This window comes from Petaurus breviceps, unplaced genomic scaffold (genome assembly GCF_028583685.1).
Source record: "Petaurus breviceps papuanus isolate PSGF00001 unplaced genomic scaffold, PetGlider_PUasm1.0 90925, whole genome shotgun sequence".
Lineage (NCBI taxonomy): Eukaryota > Metazoa > Chordata > Mammalia > Diprotodontia > Petauridae > Petaurus > Petaurus breviceps.
Genome location: NW_027187380.1, coordinates 32,781,218 through 32,799,439, shown reverse-complemented (window position 1 = coordinate 32,799,439; position 18,222 = coordinate 32,781,218). Strand labels below are relative to the sequence as shown.

Here is an 18,222-nt window from a genome sequence, read left to right as displayed (position 1 = left end):
GCATTTTCCTATAGACAAAAGAACAGAAAAGGACTATTGTATATGACACCATCTGCTTTTTAAAATGTATATAATTAAATATACATATGTATACATATATAAAATAAATTCTATTCGTTCCTTTCAAAATTGTCCTCTGTGTTCTTCCTTCTGGGACTCTTGCTGTTCTTTTCTCTTTAAAAAAATTTTTAAGATCAGGGGGCAGAGCAAGATGGTGGAGTAGAAGCACAAACTTGGCATGAGCTCCTGCTCCAATCACTTCCAATACATGTAAAAAATGACTCTAAACAAACTTTAGAGCTACAGAACCCACAAAGTGACAGGGAAAAACAATTCTCCCGCTGAAGGCAGCCCGTCAGGCCAACAGGAAGGGCCCATCACAATGAGCTGGGAGCTGCGTGATTCTGGCCCCAGGCTCTGCGGCAGCCAGAGCAGACCTCAGGAGAGTGGAGCATCCGCACCTATAGCAGCTTCCAGACTTCTCAGCCCGTAAACACCAGAGACAAAGTGAAAGGTCAGTGTGGAGCTCTGTTGGCACAGGCAAGCACAGAATAGCACAGTCTGGCCCCTGTCCCCAGGGCGAGAAGCAGTAGAGGCGCAGCAGCTGTCCAGTCATCGCTTCATGGCTGCCGCAGGAGCCCCTGGCCTGCAGATCATAGGCGGACCAAGCAACCATTCAGAGGGTAGTCGATTTTCTTTAACCTGTTTGGATCTAGATCATTGCCTTGGGTGGTGGTCCTGGGGTGTGTGACTAGTGAGCCAGAGCTTATGGGGGTTGTAGAGAGGGCACCCTCCTAATAGCTCTGGCAACTGCAAAAACCCTAGCAATTTGGGACAAAGTTCTCTCCATTCTGGAAGCAGAGTTCTACCATGGCAAAGAGCTCAAAAGTCAAGTAATTGGCTAGCAATATGAGCAAGCAACGGAAGCACAAACAGTCCATAGTATCCTTTTTTGGGGACAAAAAGGATCAAGGCACAGAGTGGGAGGAAGACAGTGAAGTCAGAACTCCTGCATCAAAAGCCTCCAAGAAAAATATGAATTGGTTACAGGTCATGGAGAAGCTCAAGAAGTATTTTGCAAATCAAGTAACAGAAGTGGAAGAAAAATTGGGAAGAGAAATGAGAATTATGCAAAAAAATCATGAAAAGCAAGTCAACAGCCTGCTAAAGGAGACCCAAAAATACACTGAAGAAAATAACACCTTAAAAAATAGACTAACTCAAATGGCAAAAGAGGCCCAAAAATGGGGCGGCTACGTGGCACTGAATAATAATAATAGATCACTGGCCCTGAAGTTAGGAGGACCTGAGTTCAAATCCAGCCTCAGACACTTAACACACTTACTAGCCATGTGACTTTGGGCAAGTCACTCAACCCCAATTGCCCTCCAAAGAAAAGCAAAAATCAATAAATAAATAAAATAAAAAATTATTTTAAAAAAAGAGGCCCAAAAAGCTAATGAGGAGAAGAATGCTTTTAAAAAGCTGAATTTACCAGATGGAAAAGGAATTTCAAAAACTCACTGAAGAGAATAATGCCTTCAAAATCAGATTGGAGCACATGGAAGCTAATGACTTTATGAGAAATCAAGATACTATAAAATAGATCCAAACAAATGAAAGAATAGAAGGCAATGTGAAATATTTCATTAGAAAAACTACTGACCTGGAAAACAGATCCAGGAGAGATAATTTAAAAATTATTGGGCTACCTGAAAGCCATGATAAAAAAGGGCCTAGACACCATCCTTCAAGAAATTTATCAAGCAAAATTGCCGTGATATTCTAGAACCAGAGGGCAAAATAGAAAATGGAAGAATTCACTGACAACCTCTTGAAAAAGATTCCAAAAAGAAAACTCCTAGGAATATTATAGCCAAATTCCAGAGTTCCCAGGTTAAGGAGAAAATATTACAAACTGCCAGGAAGAAACAATTTGAGTATTGTGGAAACACAATCAGGATAACACAAGACCTAATAGCTTCTACACTAAGGGATCACAGGGCTTGGGATATGATATTCTGGAGGTCAAAGGAGCTAGGACTAAAACCAAGAATCACCTACCCAGCAAAACTGAGTATAACGCTACAGGGAAAAATATGGTCATTCAATGAAATAGAGGACTTTCAAGCATTCTTTATGAAAAAACCAGAGCTGAACAGAAAATTTGACTTTCAAATACAAGAAGCAAGAGAAGCATGAGAAGGTAAACAGAAATCATAAGGAACGTATTAAAGTTGAACTATTTACATTCCTACATGGAAAAACGATAATTGTAACTCATAAGACTTTTCTCAGTACCGTGTTTCCCCGATAATAAGACCTATCCTGAAAATAAGCCCTCCCCTTACTGTGTAAGATTCCTCTAAAATAAGCCCTCCCCCGAAAATAAGCCCTATTGAGATTGCTACTGTAGTGAAGGTGATCCCCTGTGCTACACGCTACATTACGGTACCCTCTGTATGCACCGTCCCCCCCCCCCCCCGTCCCGGGTGAAACGCATGCCGTGCTCCAAGCTGCATCCAATCAGAGCTGCAGCAGTGAGTGCGTCATCCTGTTCTTCCCCAGTGATTTGCTTATTGAATAAACGTACATTTTTTTGTTCACATTTACCCGTTTATTAAAATTGCTGTCAATGTTCATTAAAATAAGCTCTCCCCTGAAAATAAGCCCTCTGTGTTTTTTGTCCAAAAAAAATAATAAGACAGTGTCTTATTATCGGGGGAAACATGGTACGTTTCTTAAACCCATCTTGCCCTACTAGAAAGTTAGGGGGATCATGGGGGAGGATATAAGAGAGAAAAGATTGGGGGAAGGGGTATTCAGTAAGCTTGATATTTTGGGGTGGGGTAGGGGAAAGACAGAAAAAAATTGTAATTCAAAATCTTGTGGAATGAATGTTGAAAACTAAAAATTAATTAATTTAATTTTAAAAAAAGAAAAATATTTATAAGATCTGAAAAAAAAAAATTTTTCCTAGTGGCCTCTCCTTTTTTTTTTTTGGAGGGGGATTAAGTGACTTGCCCAAGGTCACAGAGCTAGTTAAGTGTCAAGTGTCTGAGGTCGGATTTGAACTCAGGACCTGTGCTCTATTCACTGCAACACCTAGTGGCCCCCTCCCACCCCCCGCCATTTTTTTGGACATTATTTGGCACTATTACTAACCCTCCCATTGGCTTCCACCTCCTGTTCACCAAGTAAAACACCTGGATAAACACTTAACAAATTAGCATAATCAAACAAAACAAATCCACACAGTGGCTGTGCCTACAAATATGTTTTTCTTTCTGCATTTTGAGTCCATCACTTCTCACTCTGAAGGTAGATAACATGCTTCATCATAGTGATGAGGTTTGGTGAGGGGAGAGTCCCCAAAGAATGGAGTATTGTAGAGAGTCTCCTGAAATGAATTCACAGACTCCAGCATTCTTCAAGTCAAGGTGGCCAATATGGTATAAGTTCAATATGGTGGTCAGAGCTCCTTAAGGAACTTTCAACTTAACAGGAGTGGTGCTAAAGCTTATGTAGGAAAAGTGGTAGATTGTCTGATTGATATGCAAATTAGGTGATAACTTACAGCTTTGGTCAGGGGCATCATTCACTAGTGAGAACCTGGGGAAGGGGTTTCTCAGGGCTGTATTTTTGGTTTGTTATGTCAAGCAAGATAGCTTTGAGAGTTGATGACTATAACTTGAACTCTGGATTGAATATAATAACTTTGTGAATCAATACATGATAATTCTGTGGTTACAAGACAGTCCTGTTTTTACAAGAGAATTTCTTCAGGTCAGCTCATTCTTGTGATGGGGAAAGATAGTTTGTTTTACTGGGGGCCTGCTCATGAGTTATTGCTAGGCATAGTGTCCTTTGGACAGGGAGAAAAATTGTTAAGGATAGTGTTTTGAAGCTAGGGAAAAATGTGATTTTTTTAAAAAACTGGGGTCCAAGCACAAGCACCCCATCATTAGGTCCTTTGGGGAACCTTTGGTCTCCTTTGGAGACCTTTGATCAGAGGTCTTGAAGTCATTGAGAGTTGTTTTTCTTTAAAATGTTGCCGTCATATAAATTGTTCTCCTGGTTCTGCACACTTACTTCTCTCTGTGTCAATCCATACTGCCTAGGATTCTCTGAAATAATCTCTTTCATTGTTTCTTACAGCACAATAATATTCCATTACACATTCATATGCCAATGTGTTCAGGCACTCTCTAACTAATTAGAATCCAGCTTTTTGCATTTTTTTCTCCCTCTTCCCCTTTTTGATCCTACCTTCATCGTCAGAAAATTTATGACTATTCCCTCTGTATTATTCCCTCTCCCACCCCACCCCCAAATACACTTGTTTCCTTATTGACTTTAATGTCTTAAAAAACAAACAAACAAATAACTTTGATGTCTTTTTATACCATACTGCTTTTGTGTGTGCCCAACCCTATTTATCCCTTTCAGATAAAATCGAAATTTATCTGATACTTGTTTCCCCCACCCTTTCTTCCCAGCTTCTACACTTTCCTTCTGGTTTTTCTTGCAGTCTCATAACTTTCTGTTTGTTCTATCCTAATTTTCTGGAAGTCCATTTCTTGAGTAAGATTCGTTATTTTTTTTCTTCTAAGCTACTTACTCTCTTTCTGATTTTTTCCTGAAGGACATTTTTGTATCTCTTCTTGATATTCACCAGTTCCAAGGAAAATCCATTTTATTCCCTTTGAATCTCTATTCATGATTTTTAAAGTTACTCCTCCTTTTGGGAATTCTCCAGATCTATAATTTTTTTTTTATTACAAAGAGGTATCCTTTACTTTTTACTCATCTCTCCAGCTTTTATTTTGAATTTACTCTTTGTGCCAGGGCTAAGCCCACCACCTTGCTGCATTTTTTTCTAGGATGGTCATTCCCTATTTAGTCTTGTCCAGGGTCTCCTGGAGTTTTGCCTTTCTTTCTGACTTCCTTTTTGACTTCCACCTCTTAGTGTTAGGTTTCTCGGGACCTTTGAGGTTCTGAGTGCTGGATTGTTAGGACCCTCTATGGGATTTTAGGCCATTTCCCAGGGCTCCTAAGATCCACACTTTAGGTTTATTAATATCTTGGGACTTTTGACTATCTGGGGCTTTCTGTTTGTCCTGAGGCATTCTCAGAAGAGCCCTCTTCCTTTGCTCTTTCCAGTGATGTTGGGAAGTTCCCAGGTATGCCCACATAGGTACTGGCTTTGTTGGAAGCCCCTTTTCCTATTGTCTGTGGACTTCTGAATGACTTTTTGTACAATTCAGGAGTAGAAGACATCACTTACTATAGTTTGTTGTTGATCATTATTTTATCTAGAGCGAAGAGGGTGTTTGGGGAAGACTGGCATCTCTGGTGAGAGGGCTTGCCAAGACCTTTTCAAAGCTGCTCATCCATCTTTACCCAACTCTTACCTGTGGCTCCAAGAAGTCATAGCATGCTTAGTGGACACACAGGAGAAAACTGTCTTACCAGATGGGCTAAGCCAGGTTAGGGGTACCTGACAGTCCTTAAACCTGTTGCTGAGTTAGAGGGATATTTATACCAAGCATGTGAAGACCTCCTCCAGTGGAATGGATTGATGAGAACAATTTGAACCAATGGCCATGAAGACAGCTGAAGCAGGTGCTATGGAGTGCTTAAAGCTTGGTCAGACATTAAAGTTGCCAAGGTCATCCACTACATCCTGGACCAATTATTTTGATTTTTGTCCTGCCACTGTACTTTGATGATTCAGGAACAGAGAATGAAGCTGATGACTTTGTGCAACTCTTTGTCATTTACATCCAATTCACATGCAAGTCAAGACATGACCCATGATGTCATTGGTCCTCTTTGCAAAGATGAAGGATGAGGGGTGGCTAGGTGGCGCAGTGAGTAAAGTGCAGGCCCTGGAGTCAGGAGGACCTGAGTTCGGTTCTGGCCTCAGACACTTAACATCCACACAAAAAAACTAGCCATGTAACCTTGGGCAAGTTACTTAACCCCAATTGCCCTCCAAAAAAAAAAAAAAGATGAAGGATGAACAAAACTACAGCATCTAGTGCAAAGTTTTAGGTTTTTCCTTTGGGAACCAGGTGTTCTGCCTGTGTTTAAGCTACCATCCTTGCCTCAAGTTTGTCTAATTATAACCTCTTTTATTTAGGTCCTGTAACCATTTGGAGTTTGTTGTGGTTGGTGGTGTGAGGTGATAGTTTAAAATTAATTTCTTTCAACCTGTTTTCCATTTTGCCAAGTACTTAGATTCTTGGAGTTGATCAAATTCTGTTATTATGTTCATTTGCTTATGGATGTTATGTACCTAATATGTGCTATTGAGCTTATTTTCTCTTCTTCAACCAGTACCAAAGAGTTTTGATATTACTGCTTTGGTACTGCTAGCTAAGCACTGTTCATTTCTCCTTTTTTTTTTTTAATTAAAAAAAATTTTTTTTCCTTTAAATTTTCCCTTGAGACCCTCTGGATGATTTTTGGTTGTTGTTATTGTTGTTGTTTTTTTAGAAGTGATTTGTTTCAGATGAAAAACTTCAATGTGAAGAGTTGAGGAGCCCTGTCGGAAGTGAGGGTGTGTGGAATGAGACGTAGCCTGCAGCATTTGGGTCTATTGCTTCTTTCCTCATGGAAATGCTAGTTTTTCCGCTTTTTGGAGGGCAGTTGTGGTTAAGTGACTTGTCCAAGGTCACACGGCTAGTAAGTGTTAAGTGTCTGAGGCTGAATTTGAACTCAGGTCCTCCTGACTTCAGGGCAGGTGCTCTGTTCACTGCGCCACCTATGCTAGTTTTTCTACATTTCAGTTTCACCATCTACAAAATGGGTTCAAGCTAGAGATGAAGAGGAATGAAATTGGTCACCCTTTGTATCTACTGAAAAGAAAAGTGCTGGAGGAATACAAAAATAACCGTGGGCCTTGGTATTACTAGGGAAACAATGACAGCAAAATATCCATTTTAAACTCTCTGTTGCTAGCAAATAAAACTCTTTTCTTGTCGCCACTTCACCAAGTCTGGTCCACACATTTGAGGACTCCCTAGATTGTAGGGAATATATGCTCCACCTCCCATTCCTACCCCTGATCCCTAGGGCTACAGTCGAGGTATAAGAGGGAAGTAGACTCTATAGGGCAAAGATCCATCTCATCACTTCAGAAGAGACTGAATAACAAGGGCCACTCCTCTCTGGGTAGCTGAAAGGAGAAAAGAGACTGTAAGTGGGAGGTCTTTGTTTCCCATTTATGTTGTTTTCTTCTTGATTAGGAGGGGCCAGATGAGGACCTGCAGATGTACAAATCAGAGCCAAAATCTTGTGTTTCAATGCACTCAAAAGCAACCAGCAGCTGCTGTGAGAATAGTCTTGGAGGTTATGCACATAACCTACCCTGCCCCTCCTTGCTGCTGAGAGCTAGCCTCAAGGGATAGAGCTTCTTCTGACTACAAGTCATACCAAATTTACTGTTTTTCCTGGCTTTAAGAAGCAATAGAATCTTGCGGAGGGACAATGTAAGTGTCACCTGGATAGTTAACTTTCATAGAGAGACTTTGTGAGGCACACAGATTACAGACTAAAAGGACTTTCCTGAGAGACTGAATGAGTTAGCTGCCATCTTTGAGAAAGACTGAAGAGATAATTTTGAGAGAAGTAGGCATAACATTTGTCCTGGGGAGAAGATATGGTGAAGAGAAATCCTGAGAAACTTTGCTTTGCTACTGTTACTCGCTATTGAGGAGGCTGAAGTTAAAGTTGATGACTAGAGATGACTGGCTGTGAACTTTCTCAAAGATTGTTCAAATACAGAAATGTGTCTTTGTATTGTTTGTTTTGCTGTTAATATATTGTAGAATCAGTAACAGTGATAAACAGACTGAGATTTCACATTGAGAGATGAGCAAATGCTCATGAAAGATTTCTTTGCCTTATTTATAACCTGGGATGAAGGGATTATTGATTAATTAACTAGAGAAATTGTACATTTCTGTCATTTTATGAGGAAATACCAGAGCATACCCTTTCATTGCCTTAACATGAAGGTTTACAATTAATAAGAAAATGAGTCAGTAGTAGTTAGAGGAAGGTAACCATCCTACAATTAGGCTGAATATGAGACCTTTATCCCTAAAACCCATAAGATGGGGTAGGTACTGCTGTCTGAATTCCATAGTCTAGTTTCTCTCTCATGTTGGGGGTGGTTTGGAATAATAGCAGCTCTTGTTGTGATGACTTCAGTTAAGGAATAAGTCCCTCTAAAAAAGTCTTCTGGTACAAAGAACACCAAAGGAATTAGGCTTGTAACTGAAGAATATGGTCACATATTCCTGGCTTTGAGGTCAGCTAGTGGAAATGGGAAGCAACTTCAGATGCTGATATACACTACATTGTGGAGGGCTCTTAATGGATGAAAATCTATCTATCTATCTATCTATCTATCTATCTATCTATCTATCTATCTATCTATCTATCATCTATCATCTATCTATCTATCTATATCTGATGTCTAACTTTTTAGGTGCCTTAGTTTTGTCTGTCCACCTAGACTGTAAATCCTCTGAAGTTAGGAAATCTATTTTATATCATTGTAGTTTTCTCTTCCTCTTCTCTAGCACTGAATATATTACTATTTATTTGCTCTTTTGTTGTCATCTACTCAGTTGAATTTGGCATCTCCCTGCAGTGAGGTGGTGCAGTGCATAGAGCCCTGGGCTTGGAATCAGGAAAACTCTTCCTGAGTTTAAATCTGACCAAAGACACTTACTAGTGTGTATACTGAGCAAGTCATTTAACTCTGTTTACCTCTGTGAAATGAGCTGGAGGAGAAAATGGCAAAACTACTCCAGTATCTTTGCTAAGAAACCCCCAAATAGGTTTGAGAGTCAGATGCAACTGAACAATTCCCTTACCTATGCTTTTGCACAGGCTACTCTCAATACTGGAATGTGATCATAGTAATAATAATAATAGGAGTGGGATTAGTTCCGGAAGTAGCAGTCCTACATTACCTGCCACCCAGGACTACTGGCTTCTTTCAAGGTTTAGGTCATGTCATACCCTTTTGGGAAGCCTTTCCTTACCTTATAGGTATTAGTACTCAATTCTACCTCAAATTATCACATCTCTGTAAATTTACCTATTTATGTGTAATGTAAACTCCAGAAGAAGTTAATGCTTTGCCTGTTGTAGTAGGATTTTAATAAATAAGTATTTGGACTAGACTGGGTTAGATATATATTCAATAGTAGAGAATTCACTATGTTCTGGTTGAATGAGCCAATGGTTTACTGTTGGCAACCTATTCCCTTTTTTCTATAGGTGACTTATAGAGGGTAGGAACTGTTACTGACTGAAGTAGTCTAAAACAAAGATTAGTTATGAGAAGAAATGAGTGAGAAAGTTAGACTTGCCTTGAGTTCACTAATATATAGACACAGCTCTGGTTGTACCAAACTAGGCTATCATGGTTCCCACTTCCATTGTTTGGTATTTGCCACCAGTACTTTGCCCATTCCAGACAGACAGGGGACCGCCTTTCTGTGATAGATTTCCCCAAAATTTGAGTCTTTACTGCCTTGTTCAGTATCACGTGTTAGTATGATAAGTGATGGCTAGTGGGAATATTTTACCCACAGAGAAGAAAGGGACCTTAGAGAAGAACATCTATTCCAAACTCTTCATTGTACAGATGAAAAGACTGAGGCTCAGAGGGGTGAGGGGACTTGTCCAAACTCAAACATAAAGAGGACATGGCTATACCTTCAGCTCAGGTTCCATGATGCCATATCCAGTGCTTTTTATACAATATTATTCTTTCTTTCTAACTCCATTCCTTCAGTTGGCACTTTGCTCCTTTGGCACTATGCTCAGGACCCAGCTGGGTTGGGCTCTGTTTTGTTCTTTGTGTTTCTTGCTCTCTGTGTAGACTGGATGGATAACGTGTCCCATAGGTAAGGAAACTTCCAGTTTGTGACCCAGAGTCAAATGACCTAGCTGCAGATGTCTTGGCATTACATTGATATAGCCTCTCCCAAACTTGTACTTATTTTAGGCAGGCAGAATTAGCCCGTTCTTGTTGGGCTTAGCACTGTAGGAAATCTTTCATTCCTCATGTTTAGACTTGCCTGCCATAAGCCAACCAAAAGTCCCAGTCAAAGGCTGCATGTGTACGTGTATGCCCAAGTGCACGAGTGTTCATGGTGCCATGTGTATATGATCTTAATCTTTCCTGCTCAGTTTCTCTTTCCTGTTCTAAGAGCAGGGAAAGAACAACTTATTCTCTATCCTCAAAGCCAAGTTTGGCACTGTACCACCTTGATAATAGTGGATAGAGCATGGGACCTGGAGTCAGTAAGACCTCAGTTCAAATCATGCCTTGGACACTTATTAACTATGTGACCCTAGGTAAGTTACTTAACCTCTCTCAGACCCAGAGTAACTGAATCTCTTATCTTTCCCCCTAAGCCCTCCCTTCTTCTTATTTTTCATATTACTCTTGATGGTACCTCCATCATTCCAGTCAGCCTAGGTGTCATCCTTCTCATTCTCTTACTCTGATTCCAGTCTGCTGTCAGGATTTTCATTTCTACCTTCTGAACAGCTCTCCAATAATCCTTCTCTCTTGATACAACTACCACGTTGGTGCCTGCTTTAGGCCCTCATCACCTCACATCTATACTACTGCAATAGCCTACCCTGCCTCTAGTCTAACCTCCATCCTCTACTAAATTCATCTTCTAAAGTTGAGAGTCTGGTAATGTCACACACACTGCTTTCAAATCAACTCCAGTGTATTGCTTCCAGGAATAAATATAAAAGGCTCTGTTTGATCATCAAAGCCCTTCATAATCTGACCTCTTCCCACCTCTCCGGCCCCGACATACTCTGCCATCCAGTGATGCTATCTTCTTTCTCTTCCTTACAGAAAGGCACTTCTTCTGAATCTGAGCATTTTCCCTGGCTGTCCTCAGTTCCTAGAATTCTCTTCATTCTCATCTCAAATTTCTTCCCTTTCTGGTATTTAAATTTGTAGAGGGTTGGGGTTGTCCTTCAAGTTCCAGTTTAAGTCTCATCTTTTTTTTTCTTTTTTTTTTTTTGAGGGGGAAGGCAAGGCAATTAGCCTATGTAACTTGTCCAAGGCCACACAGTTAGTAAGCGTGTCAAATGTCTGAGGCCGGATTTGAACTCAGGTAGCCCTAACTCCAGGGTTGGTGCTCTATTCACTGCATCACCCTAGATGCCTCAAGTCTCACCTTTTATAAGAAGGATTCCCCTTAATGCTAGTGCTTTCCCTCTTTTGATTATCTTCAGTTTACCTTGTATGTGTCTTTTTTATAAGTAGTTGTTTGTATGTTATCTCCCATTAGATTGTGAGCTCCTTAATGACAGGGTTTTTTTGCTTTGTTTGTTTTTTCCTTTCTTTGTATTCCTCAGGGATGCAGAGCACATACGTAGCACACAGTGTCTGGCACATTAGTTGGCTCTGAATAAATGTTTGTTAACTGACTGGTTAACTGCTAAACAGGATAATACATGTAAAATGCTTTGCAAACCTTAAATGCTATGTAAATGCCAACTGTTGTTATTTTTAGTCAATTCCCCATAGGAATGGATTGGTGAATGGACTGAGTTTGACTTCAGCAGGTCCCTTGATAGTTTAAGTTTGGAAGTGGAATGAAATGAGATACTTGAAATTCATCTAACACTGAACAGAAAAACGTTTACTTAGTCATAGCAAGAGAGACCTTCAGAGGAAGGAAAGGATGTAAATCCAGATTAAAGCCTTGATTCAGTTGAATATAGCTGTCCTATGTCATTCTTGCTCCTGTTCTCTTGTCACAAGCTATAGGTCAGGGGTCTATGTTCTTCATGTCTTGCTGCCTGAGCCTTCATTCCCTTGACTCCCCCAGTAAAATCTTGAGGATAGTTTCAATGCCTTTTAAGGAAAAACTAGCTTAATTTGCCTGGGGGAGGGGCTTAGAATATTGCTCCTATAATTGGTCAGCAAGTACCTCATCACATGATCTAGACTTCCAGTAGCCAATCACTGAGAAGTTAATCCCTTCATCTTTGAAGCCCCTATCCTAGGCAGCCCTCTTGGACTGGATACTTTGCACCTACTAATTGCAGACTAGCTACTTTAGCTCACCATATCTACAGATAACTCTATAACATTCCATCAAGGTATATATTTAGACTATCTTACCATCTGCCTGCTGCTTCACACAAATCCCTTTCCTTTCCTTTTGCTTCTCTTTTTCTTCTGGGCACAGCCACCAAATCTACCATGCTAGTGCTTGTGGAAAGAATGTGTCAGAGTGGCTAGGGTGGCACAATGAATAGAGCACTAGCCCTGTAGTCAGGAGGACCTGAGTTCAAACCCAGCCTCAGACACTTAACACTTATTAGCCTGTGACCTTGGTGTGACATGAAGTTGGGCAAGTCACTTAACCCCAATTGCCCTGCCTTCTCCCCTCCAAAAAAGAAAAAAATAAGAATATTTCAGTTGTTTGCTTTATGCATCAGTATCCTGTGACTCCTCAGAGCAAAACTTCCTTCCCTGGTCACTACCCCCATATACACATTGTCCCAAAAGTCTTAAGGCAGTTTTAACTGTTGTCTTCCTCTGTTAAACTGGAGGCTCTTTGAAGACTGGGGTTGTCTCTCCTTTTGTATTTGTATATAGTAAGCACTTAAGAAAATGTCTTTGATTTATTCATTCTTGCAAGTGAAATCTAGGTGGGTTGATTATTCCTCCCTAATGTACTATGTGTTGCTTCAGTGGAGGGATTATCTTGCTTTTCTAATTGTATTGCTAATGCTCAGCCCAGTGTTTTGCCACACTGTATATGTTTATTAAATGCTATTTCATTTATTCATTCCATTCAGGGTCAGGATTAGGATAGTTAAGTTAAAGGTCCAGTAGAGGACCAAGATACAAAGTCTATTATTTGTACAATGACTGAGTTATGAATTTTTTTTAGAGGGGGGGAGGCTAGGCAATTGGGGTTAAGTGACTTGCCCAAGGTCACACAGCCAGTGTGTGTCAAGTGTCTGAGGTCGGATTTGAACTCAGGTCCTCCTGACTCCAGGTCTGGTGCTCTATTCACTGGGCCACCTAGCTACCCCTGAGTTATGAATTTTCCAAGTTCTAGAAGGAAACTTTTTCTCATGAAATGAGCCAGCTACTCAATTTGTGCAATTTACTACAATAATGTAAATAAAGAGATCATTCAAAGGCAGTGGAATTCTGAATAGCAGAAAAAGCAGTAAAGATCCAGGAGAAAAGATAATGATACATCACTCCTCTCTCATGGCCAAGAGATGAGGAACTATTGGACATAAGATATTGTATGCATGGTCTGATAAGGTTTCTGCTTGGGATGTTTTTGCTTAAAAGTTTTTTGTTTTGTTTTGGGTTTTTTTGGGGGTCACAAAGAGTACTGGCAGTTCTTGCTTTAAGGAAATTTGCATTATGCATATTTGCATATGTAAAGAATTCCGGAAGAAATCAAATACCAAAAACAAAACAAAACCACACCACCTTTGTTATCTTTACTGCCCCATATCCTGCTCTCTTTCTCTCGGTTCTTGCCCTGGAGCTTAGCACTTGGCTTCCTTATTGTTATTATTGTTTGTCCTCCCTTCTTGAAGAGGACCTAGACCTCTGGGAGGTGATGCCATGACAAGCAAGTGAATTGGGCTTAAGTGAGGGAGGGCTGCAAAGTCACCAGCCTCACTTTCTCCTCCAGAGCAATCTGGGTCCAATGGCAAGATAGAGATTGTCTCTTTTAAGCTAGAGTCTTTAACACGTCTCAGTTTGACTGAGGCAATGCCCAATGCTATCCTTTCACCAACCCACCCTACCCCCACCAAAAATAAAACCAAAAAACCCAACCCTTCAAGGGAGAGCAGAAGAACAGATGGAAACCACTGAAACTCTGGCCCCTCCCAGAGGAGACTTTTGCCCCTTTTCCCACTCTACCCACCTGCCCTTGTCTGGCCAATCTGTCTTCTGTCTATTACCCTGGTACCATGCTCCCTGAAGAAGTGTTCCTCTTCCTTCTCTCTTTTCTTTCCTCAGCCCCCACATGTCCTTGGACCACATGCCAGCCCCTTCCCTCCACTGAGCAGCCCCTTTCCCGTCTCCCTCCCCTCTTTACTCTCCTTTCCTGGGCAGCAGACAAAATGCTCAACCATCCACTTATATAAAGTGAGAACTGGCAGTATTCAAGCTAGAATGAAATGGGAAATGACTGTTACATAAAAACAAAGGGAATGAAGTAGCAAAAAGTATTTTAAAAACCAAAATAAATTGCTCTAGGTTTTGTTACAACAATCATTCCCCCTAAAGCACTTAAAATCTTATATACTCATTACTCAAATGGGACAGGCAATATGGCATAGTAGATAGTTTTGGACTTGGAATCAGGAAGACCTGTGTTTGAATCTTTCCCCATAATGAGGTGGGCAATAGGTTATATAGGGACTCCAATTAATGACCAGAGTCCCTGAGTGGTCAGTCTGGAAGGAATACATTAGGCCCAAGCAAACTTTGAAGTCAGGATTATAAAAGTTTATTGTCACAATTTACAGGGGGCAGGGGTTCTTAGGGAGCCTGAAAACTTAAAGAAGTCACAGGTATAGTTTTTAAGGAGTCATAACAGTAAATCAGATGTCAGTTATGCTAACTAGGTGAGTAAGGGTGGGATTAGGGAGGAGTTAAGGAGTGGTCAGTGCTTAAAGGAACATGCACTCTAAATATCACCTGCTCAAGGGTATTGCCCATAGTTCTCTGGGAAATAGCCCAACAGGGGGCTACCTGGAGGTGTGGTTTTAGGCTTGAAATGTCACTAAGTCAGCTAGCGGTCAGGGCTGACTGAGAAGTGCCTAGTCTGCCACCCATTAGTGTCATGTTTGGCAAGATGGATGTTGGGAATCAAGGCTAATGGAGACTCAGTATGTGTATAATTGGCTAAGGAGTTAACCTACAGACAGTGTATTGAAGGATTCATAGGTGCAGCTGGCCATTATACCAAAGAGATAACATTTGCCTAAGCTAAAATGTTTATAGATGGTTTAGTGAAGGATTCATAGGTGTAGCTTGTTATTGTTCCAAGCAGAAATAAACAGTTCATGAATTGTTGCTGGGCAGAGTGCTGGCAGGAGGAAGGGGCAGAGTTAATGCTCTGAGGCTGGGGTGGGGGTAGGGAGGAATGTGATTTTACAGACTGGTTTTACAAATTGATTTTGCAAACTGATGTGACAAACTGATATTACAGACATAGCACCCCATCACCCATACACTTAATTTACTAGCTCTGTAACTGTGGGCAAGTCAATGAACACTCTGAGCCTGTATTTTCCTTGCATGATTTTTTAGTGCGACTAATGAGACAATGTTGACAAAACTAATACAAATTATTATTATTAATTATTTTGGGGATGTGGGTATTTTTCTAAATTTTTTTGCCTTTTGAAGGGCAATCGGGGTTAAGTAACTTGCCCAAGGTTACACGGCTAGTTTTTTTGTGTGGGTGTTAAGTGTCTGAGGCCGGGACTGGTGCTTTACTCACTGCGCCACCTAGCAGCCCCTATGTGGGTATTTCTTCTGATGACACTTTGCAAACCCCCTCCCCTTACTTCATCTCCTTAGTAAATAGTCTTCTTGAATTGTTGTGACCCAAAATGATATTACTATGTGACATAGAACATCACCAGGCGTGGTGATGGGATTTTAATCCTTTTCAGTTTAATAGAACCTAGCAGAGTTTGTACTTTACTGGTAAAGCCTCTGAGACCAGGGCCACCTCCACATCGTTAGGAGACCTCAGAGACAAATTTAAGTAGAAAAAAAAATACATTTTTCCAAAAATTTGATTTGTGTCCAGCCTTTTCAGAAATATATGTGTATTCAGACATCTGTGGCCTTCCTGGTCTGGAGACTTCTTAGATGCCCTTGGCTTCTCTTTGCCACTTCCCCAAACCTCAAAGCACCTAGACCCCTATCAGGACATCCAGGCAGCTGGAAGCTCCTTCCACAGAGGCATGTTTCTCTCCTTGGTTTCCCTTTGGCCCTTCCCTGAGCTCTGCCACTCAGGACCCATGGGAATCATTAACTACAGTCCTTCTGAAGAAATGGAAAATTATCAGCCCTTACCATCTGCCTTGCCACTGTTTCTCAAGTTACTCCATGTCTTACCTGTATTAGGTAAAGAAGATTCTTTATGTCTTCCAGTCCACCAGACACTGCTATCTGACCTAATGATGCACCTTAAGGAATCCTGGGCCTTGCCATTTCTCCCACCAGTCTGTCCTTAGACTTTCTGGCTGAGCTCAGTTGTCACCTTGAGTGTGAACTCTGTGAGAGCAAGAACTGTGTTGCTTTTTATTGTTTACGTCCCTAGAGCTTAGTACAGTGCTTGACATATAGTAAGAACTTAAATGCTTTTTCATTAATTCATCTTTCATTCATTTCTTTCTTTCAATCACAGGCTCAATAGATCCTAGAGTTCTGATTCCACACTTGATTAGAGTCAAATCCCTGAGGTTACTGGACTTGACCTGGTCTCTTGATGCTCAGTGGACATCCTTTGGGTTACCGTGGTCTGAATTTATGGCCATTGCTAGCGCAAGGGCATACTCATTGTCTACAGGAAGGAATGTGTAGCTTAACCTTTGACATTTCCTTTTATTTCCTCTAGGGGTCATGAGGACCTCCACTAGTCGTAGAAGGCTTGGTGACACATCTGGCCCAGGTAAGATGTCTTTGCAATATTTTCAGTCACAATTAATTTACAAATTAATGTTATCTAATCTCAATTTTATTTTTCTTTATTTAGTATTCCGTTCTCTATAGCACCTGTTCTCTTCTCTACCTTCTTATTGTTGCTAAAAATAAATTTAGTCCCTTCACCATGATCTACCTGTTCTGCTACATTTCTCCCAGTTCAAGATATATCATCCATTTTTTTTAATCCTTTCTTATCAAAGCCAACCCCTCTATATGTGCCCATTCCTTCCCATTTTTTCTCTAATCTTCACTCTATTCCTATTTACTGGTTTCTTCCTTGTTGCCTACAAATAAGTCAAAGTCTTCCATATGTATAAAAAACCTTTACTAGAAACTGGCATCATTTCCTCAGCCAAACACATAGAAAGGAGTATTTATGTACTTCTTGCCTCCATTTTCACTTCTCAACAATTTTCAGAAACTTCCAACTGAATTCATTCTTTCCAAAGTTATAAATGATCTATTTGCCAAATCTGATAGACTTTTCTTAATTCTCTTCCTTCTTTGACCTTTGCAGGATCTGATACTGTTGACTTCCCTCTACCCTGGGATTCTGGAATTTGGTGACACTGGTTATTTTTGGTTTTCTTCCTACTTTTCTGATATCTGCCTCTCAATGTCCTTTACTGATCATCTGTATCACTGACCACCTCAACTCCTTTACTTACCCGTGTTTCCCCGATAAGAAGACACTGTCTTATTATTTTTCTTGGAAAGAAAAACACCAGAGGGCTTATTTTCAGGGGAGGGCTTATGTTGTCCTGCCTCAGCTCTCCTCCGCGGCACTGCTCTCAATGGCGCCAGCAAGCAAATCACTGGGGAAGAACAGGATGACGCGCTCACTGCTGCAGCTCTGATTGGATGCAGCTCGGAGCGCGGCGTGTGTTTCACCGGGGCGGGGGGACGGTGCATACAGAGGGTACCGTAATGTAGCGTGTAGCACAGGGGATCACCTTTGCTACAGTAGCAATCTCAATAGGGCTTATTTTCGGGGGAGGGCTTATTTTAGAGGAATCTTACACAGTAAGGGGAGGGCTTATTTTTGGGATAGGTCTTATTATCGGGGAAACACGGTATCATCTCTATGAAGATATTTCACACATCTCTATATATGTAGCCTCAGTCTCTATTGCCACATCAGTTGCTTTTTGGATATTTTGAACTAGATGTCTGTCCTGTAGAAACCTGAAAGTCACCATGCCCAAAATAGAATTTATTTGCTTTTCCTTGAAATCTATTCTTCTTTGGAACTTGCCTATTACTGTCAGGGGTGCTACCATGCTTCCAATCACCTAGGTTCATAACCTTGATATACCTGAAATTTCATTCTTCCTCACCACAAATACCCAGTTGGTTGCCAAATGTCACCCTTTTTACCATTAGAACACTTCTGAAACCAACCCCTTGTGTCTGCTCACACAGCTACCACTTCATGATCTTATCACTTC

General features: G+C 40.8%; 1 protein-coding gene across 3 annotated transcripts in view; it reads left to right on the top strand.

The window, feature by feature from the left end:
* The window catches only part of SEPTIN9 (septin 9), a 363,859-nt gene that overhangs the window by 34,169 nt on the left and 311,468 nt on the right, over positions 1–18,222 (top strand). For all 3 annotated transcript variants that reach the window (XM_069076743.1, XM_069076746.1, XM_069076747.1), the window contains exon 2: positions 16,686–16,739. In XM_069076743.1, coding sequence (XP_068932844.1) covers positions 16,686–16,739 — 54 coding nt within the window. The remainder of the gene's footprint in view (positions 1–16,685; positions 16,740–18,222) is intronic.